At 46.4% G+C, this 20852-nt stretch overlaps 1 protein-coding gene across 1 annotated transcript in view; it reads left to right on the forward strand.

The window, feature by feature from the left end:
• Nucleotides 1–205: 205 nt before the first annotated feature.
• Nucleotides 206–20852, forward strand: part of erbb4b (erb-b2 receptor tyrosine kinase 4b) — a gene marked incomplete at its 3' end in the record, with an annotated part of 188909 nt that continues 168262 nt past the window's right edge. The window contains 1 exon segment of the mRNA XM_080019820.1: nucleotides 206–355. Coding sequence (XP_079875946.1) covers nucleotides 299–355 — 57 coding nt within the window. The 5' untranslated portion in view covers nucleotides 206–298.

A 20852-nucleotide genomic window follows, 5' to 3' on the forward strand; every position in this document is an offset into this window, starting at 1 on the left:
ATAAAAAGGATCTAAAAGTAATACAGTATCTGAAATACTATGAAGTTCTGTTCCCCGGAAAACGACTTTTATATATTTTTTCTGTTTTCATCTTCATTTGCCGCTGTTGAGCTTTTTCGAGCTGCTGTGAACACTTGAACCCTTTTTAAAGGTCAAAAACCATGTCCTAACACAACACCTTTTCATCCCTCCTTTGTTTTCAGTGTGCGCCGGAACAGAGAACAAGCTCAGCACCTTGTCCGACCTGGAACAGCAGTACCGCACCCTGAGGAAGTACTACGAGAACTGCGAGGTGGTGATGGGCAACCTAGAGATCACCAGCATCGACCGGAGCAGAGACCTCACCTTCCTCAGGGTAAGGACTAAGCAGTGGTCGAATGCATTGTATCGTACATAGTATGAGAATTGTTTAGAGGGGAATTTCCATGACTTCCCTTTATGACATTTGGATCTGTCTGTCCTTACCTACCAGATCCAGCAGAGGCTGAGGCAAATCATACACTCCCTTTTTTTTAAATCCGGGTGAATCAGGGCCGCCGGCAGGACTGATTGAGGACAGATAGATAGCAGTTCTTGGCAATTTTTCCAAATGGGATCTCTTTTGCAGGTCTGCCCAATTTTTGGACCATCGTGCAAATTGAAAGCACCTATGGATGTGCCAATGATTTTGGTAGATTCAGGGTTCCACGTTGAGAGGAAAAATTCCACTCCAACGTTTTGAGTCAACTATGCAGATTTGATAAATAGGGCAACCCTGAGGTCTGACTAATGAGTGAAATAAGCTGTATCAGTGCATAGGTGAAGCAAAAACATGGCAGGCCTTTTATTTGCTAAACCCGAAAAAACCCGGAACATTAAGTATATTTCCGAAAACAAATAGAAGTTCAGAATGTGCGCCGCAAACTTTGTAATCACTGCGGAACTGCTGACATAGTTTGACCTTGCTGGCCAGGCCGTGTTCTCCCTCGCATCCTGTTTCACCAATCAGATGTGAGATTCGTGTCCCTATAGCCGACGGTACGCAAATAGGAGAACAGTTCTAATCAGAGATAATCAAAATCCCTCTCCAGCTCCTCCGTAGCACTAGAGTGCCCAACTGATTGTCTAGATGTTCTTGCCAGATTGGTAAGAAGAAAGGAATGAGAAGACTCCAAATGGCCTCATTCCCTCACAGTTAGGGAAATCGTGTCTTTGATTACAGATGGGTCACAGTTTTCCCGGAAGAGGAACAGGAGACCATTCTGTCTGGTGTCCTGTTCGCTCGATTTAATGAAGAACGTTATTCACTGACTGGTTGGCTACAAACAGGCTTGGTGTCTAGATGGAGTAGGGAAGCAGGAATGGAACAAAAACTGAACAAAAAACCGACTGAGAGGAAGAATGAATAGTGGTCTGATTGCGGCCGGGGATGTTGTTACCTGGGCGAGGGTTCGGAGGTGAAATAGCCCGTGCGAACTCTCACTCGCAGCGAGGTTTGACGGATACCACCAGGGACACGTGCCGCATCAGGTGGAGACAGCCCTGAGCTCCCTGTAATGGCCTGGTAATGAGAGGTCAGCTGGACGCAGGCGGCGGAAAAGCGCTGGACTCGAATTTGTTGGAAGGAGGACAAGACCATCCAGTTATTTGGTGAAGTCAGTGGCTACTGTCGACCTCTGCGGGGCCCCTACCGTTCAGGTCCATCACCACTCAACATTTTGGCTCCACTCTGCGCCCGTAACTCCATCCAGCCTGGGGAGGATTGCAGCCTATTTGACGTGGGCCAGGGGGCCCCTCCTGGTTTAGCTTGGCTGTTGGCTGAGTTAAAGGGTGTGTTTGGCTGGGTGGGGGGTGGGTCGGGGTGGGTGTCAATGCCACTTCTTTGGTGGACTACCTTATTATATTGTTGCACTGGAGAGTTTCAAGTTACTCAGGCAAAAAGGGATTTGTTTACTTCAAGCAAATAAAGGATTATTACCTCAGCTCTCAGGACACACACAGACACACACAAACTGCTAATGTTAAAATTATGCATCGTTCTGTGTGCACCGAAAGCTGGAGTGAAGCAAAAATAATACATTAAAGATAAATAAAAATGTAGGTACATTACCCATTGCGCATTCTGAAAAACAATAGTGACAACATTATCGCCTCTCCCCCCTGCAAGGCATAACAAAGCACCAGCAGAGATTAAGAAAGATGCAGCGACGGACGCTAAAGTGTTACCATTGCTTCCCCGCAGAGGTAATAGGCCCCAACAACTTGGTGGAAAATGGAGGATACAAGGAAGAGAGTGGGGGGTGGGGCCGCAGTGCCGTGACGGTAATGAGCAAGTGTGATTATCGTTTGCTGCTGTTTCTCTGAGGATGAAAACAACGCTTTATGAAGCAAGGTGAGATTAAAAAGCTGGGGCTGTAATTGCGCCCACCCCCCCCCCCCCCCCCCCAAAAAAAAAAAAAAAAAAAACCACACACACTAACACACACACACGAAACACACAAATGCACTTTGCTATGCTACGAGGCCACCTGGGCTCCCGTTCATTTACAAAAATGGCGCACGCGTGCCAGGTTGCCCCACCTTCGCATTAGTGGCAATTAACACGGGTTAATTGAACATGATAATTAGGAACACAGGGCGGAAAACAGCAAGGGATTTGGGCAGGGAGGGCGGAGGGCAAGGTTCGACGTTTATTTTTAGGGGATATTATTATTTTTAAAAGCACATTAACGGTATGTCCCCCCAGGAGACGGAAAGCTTCACCTTGAGTCGACGACGAAAAGGTTGCATGCAGCCTCTCTTTCCCAGCCTATCCCAGTGTTGTCGGCGGTGGTGTGGGGTGGGGTTGGAGAGAGAGAGCGGGCCGGTGGGCGGGGGAGGGGTTGAAACCGATGCCTGCACTCGGGCTGGTTTCTTTTAAAGATAGCCCGGAGATTGATGGCTGCCTCTCCCCCAAAAGCCCCATGAACAGCTTTAGCAGTAAATAGAGTCCATCTTCCAAACTGCCTCCACAGCAGATTAATCGACGCTCGCACCGTGATTAATAACTGCAATTCTGGGCCCAGATCTTGTCTCTCTCTCTCTCTCTCTCTCTCTCTCTCTCTCTCTCTTTCATCCACGTGCACTCTGAGCGACAAATAGAGCGAGCATATTTTTTTGCGCATACAGTGCAAATGAGGCATCTCTTCTGAAAGCATATTTTAAATTCTCTCTCCCGCACTTTAAACCAAACACACATAGCGAGCGTGCAAATATGCAGGAAGGGAGATGAGAAATTGTCCTGTGCTTGTTAATGTCCCCCTTATATTCCCTTATTTTTATAGACATAGACACACATGGTCATGCTTTGCCTGCACCAGCTCGTTCTGATTTCGCCCCCTGCTTCAATTCTAGCCTCACTTTCAGAAATAGACCTGTGATTTTGAAATAGTTATGCGATTCTTCCGTCCTCTCCTCCACCCCCTATACTTGACCATTACTATAATCTTACCGCCATTGCAACTGTTCCCCCAAACTGCATTTGCCGCATCATATCCTCTCCTAGACTTATGGTGGCTTGCTGCCACTGGTGGGATTCCAGCGCCAGCAAGTCACCATAAGTCTAGGAGAGGATATGATGGAATACCCTATGTTTATAGCTATTCTCCGTTGCAGTAATAGAAGAAGAACAATCTTTAATCGTCACACAGCACACCACACTACAACACATGCACGCACACACACACACACACACATGCACATGCTTTGGATGGTGGCCGGTGAAATGAGTGAATTACAGTATTCTCAGAAACGGGTGACAGTAGAGAGAAAGGACAGTGTGAAGCAGGAAGTAATAAAGTAGTGGTAGGAAGTAATAAACAATGAAGAGGGCAAATAGACACTAGACAGCATGCAAACATGGCTGCACGCACTGGGATCGGTGCTGAGTAGGAATCGCTGTTCATGGTGGTTGAACCGCCAAAACGCAGAAAAAGAGGAAATGAGCTGGTCTGTCCGCCCCTTCCATGCAGAGACAAGAGGGGCTGGGTTGAAGTCATGCCCTGCTCAGCATTTTATCACAGAGGAGCTCACTGAACTGTTCCATTCCGTCCAAGAATAGAGTCTTAACGGAAGGCTGCCCGCCGGGCTTACGTTAACCCTGGTCGGGCCAAAACGTTGGCGTTTTTTCATTTTTATTTTTATTTTTTATTTTGAAGGTTGTTTCTTTAAACTAGAAAGAATGTCAACATTAAAATGGGTAAAATCTTGTTTGATTGTAGATACATGGGAGATACAAGAAAGAGAGTGGGGGGCAGGGCGGGGTTGCCGCGGCGGTAATGAGCAAGTGTGATTATTGTTTGCTGCTCTTTCTCTTAGGGATGAAAACAGCACTTTATGAAGGCAAGACGAGGTTTAAAAGCTGCCCCCCCCCCAACACACACCCACACACACACACACACACACACACACACACACACGCACACACACACACACACACAGCCTCTTCTCTCCATGCACACTTTGAATCAAAACGTGATCAGTGCAGGATGTTTTAAACATCCCGTTGGGTTGGGCACCGAAACCCAGTTCCTATACGATCGGTGTCTACCGGATCCGAATCGCGACAAGGATTTTGGTGCCGTGCCCGAGCTGCCCGATTGAAATATCCACCCTGCCGTGCTCCAAAACCGCCACAGCCATCACTAACATTATGGTTTGGAGGGCACCGCTTGAATCCCTCCGTATGATGCGCCACCGCTTTCCGCTCCCATGCCACTCGAGCCAAACAGAAGCGCCACTCATCGATGTCACATTATGGTCGCCTAGTCAATCAGATAACGTGACACTTTCAGCATCACTCTCTTACAACCCCCCCGGCCCCCGTACTTGCCACCGGGCCTAACAACAACTTTTCTCTGGGGAAACCCTGCAATGTGTAGTTATTCTCCTTCATTCCCAGGCTCCTTGCAAGAAACTCCACAAAAATACCAATAAAAAAATTCCCTTTCATTTGTAAACTGAACTTTACATCGACCCTGTTCATTCACAATAAAATCAACCAAACCTGAGAGAGCTGTTTGCGTATACTATTTGTATTTGCATCAAAAGTAAAAGGCCGACTTTGAATTTCACTTCTGACTTGTGCTGCGAATCCTCGCGCCAAATGAACAAAATCCCGGAGGTAAACGTCCTAGCGCTGCGACGTCGCGCAGCTCCCTATGCACCATGGCACCACCCCCTGGTGAGACATTTGCGTCACGTTCTCCCTCGTGCCCTCTTGCTTGGGGCAAGTATAAAGCTGCCTTCATGCTTCTTTACTTCTTTATGACTCCCCGTTATGAAGGGGCAGGTAATGAAATCACATGGTTCAGAGGAGGAAAAGTCACATAGTGATATTCACAGATCCTTATTCTCTAATTTCAGAATCTTTAATCAGTGATTTGCCACAACAGTGACTCCTGAGGCCTAGGGCATTTAAGGTCATGTATTAGCAATTAAAACAATTCCTTATGCTTGAAAAAAAAGAAAAAAAAAAACAACCATATCTATGATATTTTTTCCTATGGGTGTTGATTTTATGTTAATGAACAACTGGCTGCAGAATTTGAGGGTTGGACGCAGGTGGGTGAACACAAAAACTTCTCCTGAGATGCACTGGAACTTCAAGTGTCACCTTGACTGCTACTCAGGGGCCCCAAAGTGAATTTCTTTGGGGCGGTCGTATTCAGATAATCAACCATGTGTTCCCTCACTACAGGGCTAGAAGACTACCTTGTACTGTTGATACACCGGATTTATGAGAAGTTTCTGTTTTCCCATTTTACGATGAATTTAATTTTGTTTTACAATGACGGCGTCCTGACATATGTGTTCAAGGAAAAAACAGTTTGGTACAATAGGGAAACCATTTCGCAGAACAGGGTCGGAGAGCCCTTTATCACACCCAGCTTCTCTTCTGTGTTGTGTTCCAATCAGCTGGCTTGGTGATGCTCAGCAGATGGAGACCCAGCGAGGTCAAGCTTAAGTGGAGGGTGAGTGCTAGAGCCCGGAAGAAGTTCAACGATAAATGTTGAATTGGATGGTGGGGGTGAGATACAGAGTGTGTGAGGAACACACCAAAACTCCACTCCCGTAGGGCTCAGCTTTTTGTACAGGTGCTGTCGGTCAAGATGGTCAAGCCGTTGTGTATCATATTTACATTTTGTAAATTTAGTGACCACTTACTTAATCAATCTCTGAAAAAGTTTCACAGACGGGGCCACCTTTGCATCTCTTGAAATGGTGTCCTGCCACACTCATTTCCATAAAGTTGACTCTGGCCATTTGCATCCGTTAAGAAATGCAATCTCGGTACGTCAAGTTACATGCCACACAGCATTGCGATGCCATACGAAGGTGCGGCTGCCTAAGTTTGGCTGCACTGTTGGGATTCGCATGATCCCAAAAAATCTGTCTGTTCACGTCCACATGTGAATTTGAAACGGCCGTAATCCCTTTCGGCGTCTTCATGTGGGGCACGAAACCAGTGGGTTCTTAAATAGTATATTTAGGCAGCCTTGAGAGTGTCCTTCCTCCCCTGTTCTAGTCCCAGTTTCCATAGTTGTCTTGACCCATCTTCATCTTTGAGGCCAGATGACTCCGAATAAGGGTTAATGAGACCAGAGACCGGAGGAGAACAGAGGAGCTATTAAAGATTCAGCTCCTCGACGTGACACCTTGTCACGGAGCGGGGCAGTGGCGTGTTGTGGTGCCGTAGTTTAGCAGCGACTACTAAATGTCAGCGTAAATTGCTGACAGTGACAAAGTAAATTCACCCCAAAACCTTTACTCACCCTTACTGATAAAATTGTGTTTCGTTCATTTAATCGTGTTTACTGTTCACGAGTTGTGAACAAGCTCCATGACGTTGATTAGTCACCCAGGTAGCTTTACGACCAATATTGCGTGTCTAACTCAAGAGGTTTCACCCAACGAAGTTAACATGCATATAAATGTGTATAAACATGTATATATATGTTAACGTCTCGCTGATTCTAATTTCCTTTTCTGTCACAGCTTTAATTGACCGCAGTGTGCCGTTATGATTTTGTCCTTCGGCCTCTCGGTCGATCCGCACCCCACTGTCTCTTTCTCCAACTCTCCTATTTACCATTTCCTGTGATGCGGTTATGCCCTCTTCCCCCTGCTGCTCCACCTCCGCTATCTCCTCATCTTTCCACACCTTTTTAAAATGCGAAAGGAGAACTTTTTGATTGGCACTCCCCGCCCCCCCCAAGGCGCTGGACGTGTTCCCCCCCGCCCCCGCCCACACACTACCACTATCTTCCTGATGCTCTGTGAGATGAGCTCCGATTAAGTTCCTCAGTAAAATCCCCACTTCAATATTAATGAAGACTGATGAAGGACTGGGGAGCTCCTGTCTTTCAGGGCCGGGGCCCAGATTGGATTGACAATTGCAATTAGCGTCCACCCCTCAAGTTCATCTCCATCCCTTTAATCTGACACGCCGAAGGACAGTGAGGCACTGTGTGTGTGCGTGTGTGTGTGTGCGTGCATGTGTGTGTGTGTGTGTGTGTGTGTGGTTGTGGTGGTAGTGCGGCGTTAGCAGAAAAGGCCATGTTAGTGATGGCGGGTGGCGAATGCATCAAGGGAGAGAGTTCATAACCACAGATAGAGCCACGTGTGGCCGGGGATTTGCCTGAACCGCTAGAAAGGACGGCAAGAGGGCTACGCCAACATGAGACCCCAAACCCTGAGATCCTCACTCATTCACGCCTGGACTCATTTTCTGTGAATTGCCTTTTGCCAATTCTTGATCATTCGTTTTTCTATTTTCTTTCGTCACGTACGGTGACAGGTGGAGGGAAGTGGAGTCAAATCTTCCTTTGGGCTTAGACCAAGGCCCTTATTTCTCAAGGTTTCTCAAAGGTTCTGAATTTCTTCTTACGGGCGGTGTTGGTGCAAAATCTGGGATTCACCGAATGTTCAGCAAAGGTTTATCCTGAGCAAATCCCACCTGCCTCACACGTTCAAAACCAACGGCCACAGTACAATGGCACAGTATTTCTCTATAACATATTATCATTAGAAATGCTCGTTAAATGCCAGATATGATAAAAAAAAAAATCTCTCTATACAGAGTATATGTGTGTGTGTGTGTCTGTGTGTGTCTGTGTGTGTGTGTGTGTTTGTGTGTGTGTGTGTATGTGTGTGTGTGTGTGTGTGTGTGTGTGTGTGTGTGTGTGTGCGTTTGTGTGTGTGTGTGTATGTGTGTGTGTGTGTGTGTGTGTGTGTGTGTGTGTGTGTGTGTGTGTGTGTCCACCGGTAAGTGTACAGGACTTACCCCAGTTGGTTTGGTGTATGAGGTCGGTATTATATCGTGGAGGCGCTAGGAAGCCACCCCTGAGTGAAACACCTATATAGACACCCCAAAACCGCAGGAAATTCCTGGGCATCCTGCCCTGCAGCCACAGAAGACCCCCCCAGCCCCCAGAGAAGCCAGGAGCCCGCGGAGCAACACCGAGTCCGGGCCCCGAGGAGCATAAACCAGTCCCAGAGAGTGCAAGGAGACCCTGCACCCCTGCGGCGCACACATACTGTACAACCCATCCCCACGTGCAGGCACAAGACGCAGGCGCAGAACACGAGCCGTGGATGTCAGGCATGGACCACAGGCCCTGCTCCCGGTCCAGGGCCGACAGACCGACACCCTGCGTAAGCCCGCGGGACCACCACTCCCCGCGCAAGGGCGAGGCCTGCCCCACCGCAACCAGCCATACGCCCCGTCCAGCCGCAGGCACCGAGCGCCCATCCACGTAACCGAGTGTGCTCAGCGCAGGACGCCTGGATGTCAGCGCCCCCCCGGCTGATGCCCCGCGGCGTGTTGGGGTTTGATTTTGAAGCTGAAGGACTCAGGACCCAGAGATCAAACCAATGTTGCAAATCTGTTGCAAATGCACAGCAGGGAAAGGCCGCAGCATCTTCTCACGCCGGCTAGAAAGGAAGGCAAGAGGGCTACGCCAACATGAGACCCCAAACCCAAATCGAGGAACATTTCTGAGATCCTCACTCATTCACGCCTGGACTCGTTTTCTGTGAATTGCCTTTTGCCAATTCTTGATCATTCTTTTTTCTATTTTCTTTCGTCACGTACGGTGACAGGTGGAGGGAAGTGGAGTCAAATCTTCCTTTGGGCTTAGACCAAGGCCCTTATTTCTCAAGGTTTCTCAAAGGTTCTGAATTTCTTCTTACGGGCGGTGTTGGTGCAAAATCTGGGATTCACTGAATGTTCAGCAAAGGTTTATCCTGAGCAAATCCCACCTGCCTCACACATTCAAAACCAACGGCCACAGTACAATGGCACAGTATTTCTCAATAACATATTATCATTAGAAATGCTCGTAAAATGCCAGATATGATGTTGTATGTGTGTTTGTGTGTGTGTGTTTGTGTGTGTGTGTGTGTGTGTGTGTGTGTGTGTGTGTGTGTGTGTGTGTGTGTGTGTGTGTGTGTGTGTGTGTGTGTGTGTGTGTGTGTGTGTGGGTGTGTGTGTGTGTGTGTCCACCGGTAAGTGTACAGGACTTATCCCAGTTGGTTTGGTGTATGAGGTCGGTATTATATCGTGGAGGCGCTAGGAAGCCACCCCTGAGTGAAACACCTATATAGACACCCCAAAACCGCAGGAAATCCCTGAGCACCCTGCCCTGCAGCCACAGAAGACCCCCCCAGCCCCCAGAGAAGCCAGGAGCCCGCCGAGCAACACCCGAGTCCGGGCCCCGAGGAGCATAAACCAGTCCCTGAGACTGCAAGGAGACCCTGCACCCCTGCGGCGCACACATACTGTTCAACCCATCCCCACGTGCAGGCACAAGACGCAGGCGCAGAACAGGAGCCGTGGATGTCAGGCATGGACCACAGGCCCTGCTCCAGGTCCAGGGCCGACAGACCGACACCCTGCCTAAGCCCGCGGGACCACCACTCGCCGCGCAAGGGCGAGGCCTGCCCCACCACAACCAGCCATACGCCCCGTCCAGCCGCAGGCACCGAGCGCCCATCCACGTAACTGAGTGTGCTCAGTGCAGGACACCTGGATGTCAGCGCCCCCCCGGCCGATGCCTGGCGGCGTGTTGGGGTTTGATTTTGAAGCTGAAGGACTCAGGACCCAGAGATCAAACCAATGTTGCAAATCTGTTGCAAATGCACAGCAGGGAAAGGCCGCAGCATCTTCTCACGCCTTTGTCCGTGCTGCACTTATGGTATTCCAAAAGCCTCAAATAACGTCTGCATTTAGAAAGCGGGTTGATCAAACCTTTTCTGCCTCCCCCTCCGGGCTCACGTAAAAAAACAGATGAACATAAGGACTTTCACAGGAACATGGCACGAGGTAACAAGAAGGTTTTTGAATGCAGTTTTTTTACTCAAGTGGATTTGTGGACTAGCTTCAAGGCTTGCCAAATAACCACACACATTTTGATGTTGTGGAAGCGACAGAATTGACTTAGGAGACACGAATGATGGAAAGTGATCCAACGTTATACCACGCCACTACGCTCCCCTCTGATCCGGGAGGAAGGCAACCCAGTCCATCCCAAAATTGAATATGTGGAGAGCGCATCCAAACTTGCACCTGAAATGCAGTCTGTCTACTCGGAGTTGATTTGAACTTTGCCTGCAAAAGCTGAATACTTCATTTCAACAGGCGGCATGATCCGATTGATACTGCGCTCAGTCAAAACACACAGGAATGCACTTCACCGCACATATCTGTATATACAAATGGCGTATCCCATATACTGTACATAACTCTATTCCCTTCTATTTGTGGCCCGACTTTGTAATACATTTTTGAGTTTTGTTTTTTTTAATTTAATTTTATTTATATTATTCTATTCACAAGCTGCATTACGTTTTAGGAATCAGTTCGTTTCAGTTAGTTAGCCAGGTAGGAATTAAGTTAGCTATTATGCTCGGTTTAGAAACTATTATGCAAAATCTCCGGGTGCGTTGCAATGACATTTCACTGCATATACAGTATGTATGAACGTATGTGTATGTATGTGACTAATAAACCTCTTGAATCTTGAATCTTGAAAAGATATGCTGCCCAAACGGCCATTGAGACAAACACAAACACACACAAGCATGCTTGCCACCACCCAGTGTGTGGACCGCCAGATCCTCGGAACCTCCACCACCCCCGGCACCTGGTGCACCCGTCTCAGAGAAGCCACGCAGCGGGAGGCAAAAGCTCAACAGCCGACTGCTGCACCCCAACCCACAACCCCCACAGCAAGCAGCATCCAGGGGGCCCCGCGGCGCTCTCCGCAGCCCCGCCGGGTCGCTGCCCGCCAGAATACACCCGGCGCCAGGCGCAAGCTGCCAGGACCTGAACCCAGTCGACAGGGGGCCCACCAGGTCGCCCCCCGCCAACCACACAACCACACCAACCTACCCGCACCCCGCCACCTGGCCATCCTCTCTATCCGATGTGCGACGATTTAAATTTAGCAGAATCTAGTGTAGATGTTTCTGGTAACAGAAATAGCGGCTGCACCAATACATTCTAGATTCCAGAAGTCCTCCTCTTATGCATGGATGATGCACATTACTTAATATTACCATGTAGTGCGATCCATTTTCACATGGTCAATCGAAATAACATAATCTTACATCTCAACCAGCCCCTACGCCCACCTCCATCTACCCACAGACACAAACACACAGACACACTCACACACGCACACACACACACACACACACCCACACACACACACACACACACCCACACACACACACACACACACACACACACACACACACACACACACACAAGGCAGCCTTCCACAACTCCCCAGTGTTTAAGCTGTAAGCACTTTATCTCCCCCTCTCTCTCTATCAGTCAGGGAAGGCTGTGGAGAGAGACAGGCGAGGCAGAGATAGGGGGGCTGGACAGCAGCAGGGAGGGCAGCAGAGGAAATGTATCTGTCAGTCAAACCTGAAAACATGTGTTGACCCTGCACTCTGGGAGAGAACACACCCACAGACACACACAGAACCCCCCCCCCCCCCCCCCCACACACACACACCCACACAAACCTATGCATGGATGGAGACACATACAGCCAATTGCTTACTGTGTAATCATTCTGTCGGCGTTTGGGTGAGGCTAACTAAACTGTCTCACTGAGTTATCTGCTGTCACTTCTTGTCATTTTATGTCACACACACACACACACACACACACACACACACACACACACACACACACAATGTATAAACCTGTATGTACACGCTCATACAAGAACACACCCGATTTTATCAATTCCCAGCTACCTTTCACTGCTTTCATTGGAACTTCTATTTCATTGAGTGGCATCCCTGTGAAATGTCACGGCATGTTGGATAAAAGTCACGCTGCTATCATGATCCGGGACATCTTTTATCAATCATTTCAATTTATCAACGTGTTAAAGTAAAAAATATGTGCTGATAAATATTGTTGCCAAGTGGCAGGACCACTAGACAGAATTCCAAACAATATACTTTGTTGGGTCCTTACGTCTGTCACTCTTCAGACTCGTGAAGGGTGACATAAGGGAAAGGTTAATACGAAGGCCTTGGAGTAGGCCAGCATGTCACTCAATTCTCGAAAACCATCTATCACTTACTCTTGTTTTTTTTCTCTGACTTATTCCTTTGTCTATTTTTCCGACCAACAACCCTTATCGCTGAAACATTAATTCCACAGCCATCAATCAAGGGACGTACGACATCCTGACCCCCAGACCAGCCAGAGAAAGCAAGAGGAGATGAGCTCTCACATCGCCAGTTTGCTCCATCAGGGAGATAAGGAAAGATAAGATAAGATAAAGGTATTTTATTAATCCCCAAAGGGAAATTCCAGAGTTGCAGCAGCAATGACATACATGACAAAACACACATAATTACATAATCTACACACGTTGTTTTTGAATCAATTACTAAAAAAAAAATATATATATATATATATATATATTTATATACATACACATACACACATATACTGTATACATATAGACACATACACACACATATACTGTACATATGTTTATATCCATATACATAAATAAATAATAATTTATTGATTATATTTATTTAATTTATAATAATAATAATAATAATAATAATAATAATAATAATAATAATAATAATAATAACAATAATAATAATAATAATAATAATAATAATAATATATTGAATAAAATAAAATTATTTTTTATTAATTTTATTTCTATGCTCCAGAAAGTCCAACCCTACTAAACACGAAAAAAAATGTTTAAGACCTTCTGGAATGGCATCTGGGGGGGATTTTATGAAGGGTTAGTGTTAGTCTGATTTGACTACCACCCAATAATGACCAGGCTTTTGTTTTTTCTATCTGCTGCTCACTTCTCTAAATCTCACAAGCATTTATTGGACACCCGCAGTATGACTACTCTGCAACAAATAGTTTCAAAAGGAGACAAAATGATTATTTATACACAATTCAAATAAAAAATTTAGTACCCATATAAGTAAGTGCCCATAAAGGGGGTAACAATCCCAGGGAACCTTTGCGGTGTGTGTGAAAGCTCCGGGGCCTGCACGGTTCGTGTGACCCTGCGGCGTGTTGGGGTTTGATTTTGAAGCTGAAGGACTCAGGACCCAGAGATCAAACCAATGTTGCAAATCTGTTGCAAATGCACAGCAGGGAAAGGCCGCAGCATCTTCTCACGCCTTTGTCCGTGCTGCACTTATGGTATTCCAAAAGCCTCGAATGACGTCTGCATTTAGAAAGGGGGTTGATCAAACCTTTTCTGCCTCCCCCTCCGGGCTCACATAAAAAGACAGATGAACATAAGGCCTTTCACAGGAACATGGCACGAGGTAACAAGAAGGTTTTTGAATGCAAACTGTTTTTTTACTCAAGTGGATTTGTGGACTTGCATGGAGCTTCAAGGCTTGCCAAATAACCACACACATTTTGATGTTGTGGAAGCGACAGAATTGACTCAGGAGACACGAATGATGGAAAGTGATCCAACGTTATACCACGCCACTACGCTCCCCTCTGATCCGGGAGGAAGGCAACCCAGTCCATCCCAGAATTGAATATGTGGAGAGCGCATCCAAACTTGCACCTGAAATGCAGTCTGTCTACTCCGAGTTGATTTGAACTTTTACCTGCAAAAGCTGAATACTTCATTTCAACAGGCGGCATGATCCGATTGATACTGCGCTCAGTCAAAAACACACAGGAATGCACTTCACCGCACATATCTGTATATACAAATGGCGTATCCCATATACTGTACATAACTCTATTCCCTTCTATTTTGTGGTCCGACTTTGTAATACATTTTTGAGTTTTTTTTAGTTTTTATTAAATTTTATTTATATTATTCATTTCACTAGCTGCATTACATTTTAGGAATCAGTTCGTTTCAGTTAGTTAGCCAGGTAGGAATTAAGTTAGCTATTATGCTCGGTTTAGAAACTATTATGCAAAATCTCCGGGTGCGTTGCAATGACATTTCACTGCATATACAGTATGCATGAACGTATGTGTATGTATGTGACGAATAAACACCTTGAATCTTGAATCTTGAAAAGATATGCTGCCCAACCGGCCATTGAGACACACACAAACACACACAAACATGCTTGCCACCACCCAATGAAAGCTGTCATTATAACAGAGCAGTGGCAGAGCGAAGAAGGGGAGACAGAATTGGATCGGACAATAGTCCCCTTCCTGGCTCACACTCCGCACCACCAAACTTCCTATCTGCCTCCCTTGTGCGGATGTCGGAGCAAACGTCTGATAGGACACCAAATCACCTGGTGCCAATGAGGGGAGGTTTATTATTTTGTTAAAAAAGAGCTACTATGGTTATACAGCACATCAACGCTTTGGTTATGATTGCCTGGTGGACCGGGACACTGTGCTAATTGTTTACAGGTTGACAGCGATAACAGTAAACCTTTATTAGTTTTCCATCCGCTGTTCTGGGCTGTTGTTTCCGGTCCAGCGATAAGGAAAACCTTGTGCTTTTCCTCCATGTGTGTGTGTCCGTGTCCGTGTGCGCGGTTTTCACACCCGGTCCGTGGGTAATAGAGGCGGAGCACTCCATCAGTTTTTAATGGCAACATTTGAAACCAAACCAAAGATGGCAGCACCAATGGGCTTGGGACATGGCTTAAGAAAGACCGCCCAATGGCGATGTGTACGGCAGAACGTTAGAACACTGTAGACGACTCCCCATTCAAGAATAGGGGAGGGTGTCCGAGCACCTGCCTCCTTGCCCCATGGTGCACGTTTTTTTTCAAGCGTGAATGGGCATGGAGGTAGTGGATTGTCTCGGCAAGATATGCAAATGAATGAGCAACGTGTCCTCGGCGCACCTGAGATGTCGATGTGTGCACAGCGGAGCGCAGATCATCAGCGCACCATCGTGGGCGCCCGCGATCCGCGCCCCGCCGGGCCGCTTCGTTTCCTTATGGAGCGAAAACAAAACACTGTGCGAAATGGGAACACCGTCTCACTCACTCTCTTACCCCCCGTTGACAGATTGCCCAGAGCTGGGGAGCTCTGTGATTTTATTTTATTTATTTATTTATTTTTAGAGCCTCTTAAATGTCTCTGCACGGGCCTGCGGCAACAGGCTTTCTTTTTACCCCATTCTCCAACTTTATCTCACCCTCAGTCTCTTCCCCTGTGTACATATCTAACCTTTTATCTCTGTCCCCCACACCACACCACACACTGTCTAGCTGTCTGTGTCCATTGGCTGTGTCTGGGGGGGAGGTCTTAATGTTCTCTGTGGCATCCATCGTTCATCTCTGTCGATCGGACTTCCTCGCTGGGGCTCGCCTCTGTGACACCTCTGGAGCTTAAAACTGCTTTTACTTGCGTTAGGCGCTTGCTGTTTTTATTTTTTTGTGAAATCAACGAAAGCAACACTTGCATGGGGCTTAATGATCTGCCATTGGGGGCAAGGACATTCGTACTTGATGAGATTCCTCAAGGCAAGAAAATATATCTTGTGATGGAATTCCCCAAAATATTGTCCCATTGCAGAAGGAAATCCTTCTTTAAGATCTGGAAAAGTCTGCACATCACTTGTAAAATCAACTTGTTTCACTCGGACAAATCGCTAGAATTATTTTTTCTTTTCCGAATAATATAGCAAAAGATCCCTTTTCTCAAAGCTATGTGAATAATTGTATGCACATCATTTGGGGATAGTCAATTTATCTCTGAACAAAATCAAATAAGATCTGTTTATAATAGTAACGCTAGAATTTCAGTCGTAAAGAAGTGCCATGAGATGGGGGTGTTGCTATGGAAGGAAAGAAAGAAAGAAAGAAAGAAAGAAAGAAAGAAAGAAAGAAAGAGAGAGAGAAAGAAAGAGAAGGCTCCTCCCACGTTGGAATGTTGCGCCCGGCTTCACTTTTTTATTCATACACAATTCATCTCTTCCTTCAGTAATAGCATCATCTTGATGTTGTTGTGTTAGTGTTGTCATCCCATACTTCTGCTGGACCACACGTGTATACACGCACGTACCCACACACACACACAGATGCATGCACACAAGCCCCCACACTGCCAGCCCCTGATTGGATAGTCAGTGTTTGAATAAAAACTCATTAGGATTACATAGCCATTTAGCTAAGTGACACGGGGTGTAATTGTACCATCCATCAATCCCTGCGTAATAACACACTCGGAGGAGCTAAATGTTGATTAGCTCCCGGCCAATTTCACTAGCGGGCTGGGGGAAAAAACACATAGCCACGGGAGCCTATTGTCCAAGGGAGACTGCCCTCAGACTGCGAGGTCGCCGGCGTTGACCCTTGTGCGGTCAAATTAACTCGCTGGCTAATTTTTTAAAAGCTCACCGAAGACTGATAAAGTGCTCACACCGAGCGCCACGTTCCCCGACAGGTTACAGTCGTGGCAACTTCCGTCTCACCTTCTGTTCTAATGCCCCCCCTCACCGTGGAGGTTAATGGCTTCTTTGCAGCCACCCCGTTCACTAGAAATAACCCCACCCACCTCCCCTCTTCTTAACCCGCTCAACCGCTTGGAATCCAATCACAATCTCATAATTACAATCACAGGCGTGAATGAGACCAGTCATTAATCATGACAGAAAAGATCACGCAGGATTGTACTATTGATTGATCTGCCAAACCACAGCCCATGTGTACATATGCAGGACATTGGACATTTGGCGTCAGAAATGGAAATAACCCTTGACAGCATTGACTGCTGTTAATGATTATTTCCATTTCTGATGTACCGGCTGATTCAAAATACTCCCTCGGTGCTGTAGATCTCCCCAGCTCCAACTGGATCTTGGCTTAAAGATGATTCACGGAATTGCGTGTAATCAGTCCTCACTGCCTATCTTTGTAGTCCTGTCTCCACTACATTTATACAGCTCGTCATCACCCGAGCACATCATGATAAATTGATCATGTATATAGATTTCAGAGAGTTAATATCTGCTTAGGTGTGTGGTTCTACAGCCTTCTTCAGTCGACTTCACTGGCGTCACCGCTGTGAGCTGCCAGTCTACTTGTCTCTGGGTAAACGGCGTGACGGCGGCGTCCGGGGTTACCCCACAGCTTTTGTTCGGATCTTCAAACTTGCTTCCTCCGTCTTTTTGTCTGGGTCTAATTGTCTTTAAGTCAGTGGTTGATTTCCCTCCAGTGCACTTACACTCTCCAATTAACGTTGTCGTCTCCAACTTCCACACTGAGCCTGCCCTGCAGTTTTCCACAACAGCGGTGTGTAATCGTTGCTTCTCTTATTTAGCAGTGGCTGGGGCCACAGAGCACGTCTACTTTGCTAAATGATGTATTGCTTTTGTTGTGGATCTTTTTTGGCCACACCGAGGGTTGACAATTGTTGGCTTTTGTAGTTTGGAATCAGTGTGGAGCCACTTTCTATATCCTAGGAAACCAAGAGGCAGTGATGCCGTCGCCGACCCTCAGACAGGCTGAGAAAGGAGGTGGAGCAGCAGGAGGGGCAAAAGGTGAAAGGCCTTTGGTTAAGAACACAAAAGGGACATTTCTGGCCAATGAACCTCTCTTCAGTTTGATGGCTTTTCTCACCACCAAATAGATGCAAAAGAATAATTTCATTTTTGTGCTGCCATCACAGCTTCAATGGGAGATAAAAATCCCTGCAATCTGGATAAAGGCAGAGCAGAGTGGTCAGGGAGGGCTAGAGGTGCGCTGGTAAGAGAAAAGTAGGCGGTAGGAAATTAGAGGGGGTGGACAGACACAGGGACACAAAGGAATACATAAAGTAACAGAAAGGACAATTAGACTCTTTCAGTGTAATTCCTTCCTTTTTTTTATGCGTGAAATTAATGCATTGTGTGGAACAAACCACTTCCAGCTCTATATATGTGAGCAGCCATGACTTTATCGCTAATGGTCCAATGACTGGAGCTGTAATTACATATGCTTTTGTCTCGTTCTTCGCATGGCTGTCTGCGGAAAGGAAAATTGCTTTGACTTTTGTGGGGTCTTTCATCACTATTAATTCCTTAATAGTTTAAATCCCATTGAAAGGGTTCAAAGGGAAGGGAACCAACAAGGTGCGTGCGCGAGGTTGGAGAAAAATGCACAAAGAGAGAAATAAGATCCGTGGAGGCACAGTAAGAATGGAGGAGGGCGGGGTGATGGGTTGGGATTTGAGGAATGTAGAGGTGAGGATTTTAAAGGAGGTGGTAAGAGAGTCGCTGAGCGGAGGAGTGGTCATAACATCAAGATTAAGATTGGCAGCATCCAATGGGGTGTCGTGACAAGCAGAGTACTAATTATATAATGACAATCGGGGGGGGTCAACTTTGTTCTCAGGGGTGTAAGACAATATCCCCATTATGCATAGTTACACACGGGGCTTTTTTTAGTTTCATTCAATTAGAAAAGGGAGGAAAAGAAACGGCAGTCAAAACACACACTGCCGATCGTGTGCTGCAGAGCTGCTTCGCGGAGAGATTCAGCTTAATGGTACGGTCCACGTTGGGGTTGTTTGAAATTGTATGACTAGCTTCTTCCAGGCATGAACATGGGCAATATATTGTAGTCTACAGGATTACAGGTAGTTTCGACCCCTGCCGACCTGTTGTTTTGACCTCTTTTGTGGTCCAAATCTAAATTGGGGGGCGGTCAAACCCGCCCCCCCCCCACCCACCCAATTCCCACCGTAATCCGAACCATTGTGACGAAGCGGATACTCGGTTCATTGTTCAAGGATGCCAGGATGAAAACTGCATTGTTCTGTGTGTCTTCTCTCCAGTACCTTGAGTTGCCGAGCTGATATCTGGAAAACACCATTGTTGTCCCCCTCTTCAAACACAGGGGCGACAAACCCTTACTGGCACTTAAACTGGTGTGTGAACAGTGTGTGTCCACTACCAATTGCACCCTTTGTTAAATTATTTTCCACTGGCAAACCCTGGCACTGTTTGTCAAAAGTTACCTTCTGACTCACTGGAAGGAGGCCAAGCAAAAACACAATTTCCCCACAGGGGTCAACAAAGTTTTTAATCACTGACAAAAATGGAAGAAAAGCCCTACGGCACAGGATGAGCTGTACTCTCACCTCATGTCCCTGGGGCACTCTGGGAAATCATACATTGTTTTTCATGTTTCCATAAAATGCTTCGTATGGTTGCAGCAGCCAAAATGGCTTAGAAGATAAGATGCTCAAAGTTGAAGTTGTATGTGATGTCATGTTAGTGCGATGAGGTATTTAAAAAGCCCATTTCTGTGGCCAGCCCCTATTATAGTCGAAGAATGTACTCATAAACTGGCATGAATTTCCTGACACATCATTATTTTGTGCACACCCACACGCACAGAAACACACACAGTGCGCAGGCAGACAGCTACACACAAAATGTAATATCCTTTTGAGTATAGGATGTATTTACAAAGCCCGATCTGCAATTTCCCTTCATTGCCCAAACGTGCTATGCAGACACCGCCGAATCAATTCCAAGTGCTCTGCTCTAATTCCGTCAATAAAACCTCAGTGTCTTAATTAAACACAATTGTTATCCCAGTTTGTTTAATTCTTGTGTGCCATTGCTCCGTGCCTTTAGTGAGCGAGGGAGGGTCGTGGCGTCGGGCGTGCGAGGGCTGCCAACTGAGTCAAAGAGCTGATTCCTCTGTTGGAGTGAAGATCCTCCACGCCTAGAATTTAAGGGCCACATCGCCAGTGTCATTCAGTCCCTTCTTTGTCTAAAAGTGCTTGGTTGACACTTACATTACACACCATCGTACAGCAAAAGACAATATACCCACATGGCCCTAATTTAGACAGATGACTTATATATATACTAATTTACTGTATATTCTATTATATATACTTGTGCTATAGTGGCCCACCATTAGAAAAACTGTAATTGTTTTAATTAACTCTATTTCGCATTTTGTATATCAGCAAGATAGTACGAGCCAAAACCCAGTGTTACTTTAATTACTTTATTTAGTTTAATTATGAAACCTATTTCCGAGATGTAAAAAAGTTGCTTGCATAGATCCCTTTTTTGGAATCATGAATTGTTCCTCAGGAAAGAGTCTGGGAAAAAAAAAAAAAAACACATGGGAATTGAGTCCCTTGATTTGCTCCGTTCAGGTGGAGCAGATGATGATGAATGCCAACTGTTCCTAGACTGGACGCGCCTACCTGTCCAGCTGCATTTTCATTGGGAGTCGCCCCGCCGACAGCAAAAGAGACATAAAGACAGAAGCGCCGTGTGCAAATAAGCAACGGCAAAACAGGCCCAGCAGGAGAAGAGAATTTCGAGCGTAGCTACGTGTTCCCTGAAGACACACTCTCCTCCCGT

This window comes from Zeus faber (assembly GCF_960531495.2).
Source record: "Zeus faber genome assembly, chromosome: 18".
Taxonomy (NCBI): Eukaryota; Metazoa; Chordata; class Actinopteri; order Zeiformes; family Zeidae; genus Zeus; species Zeus faber.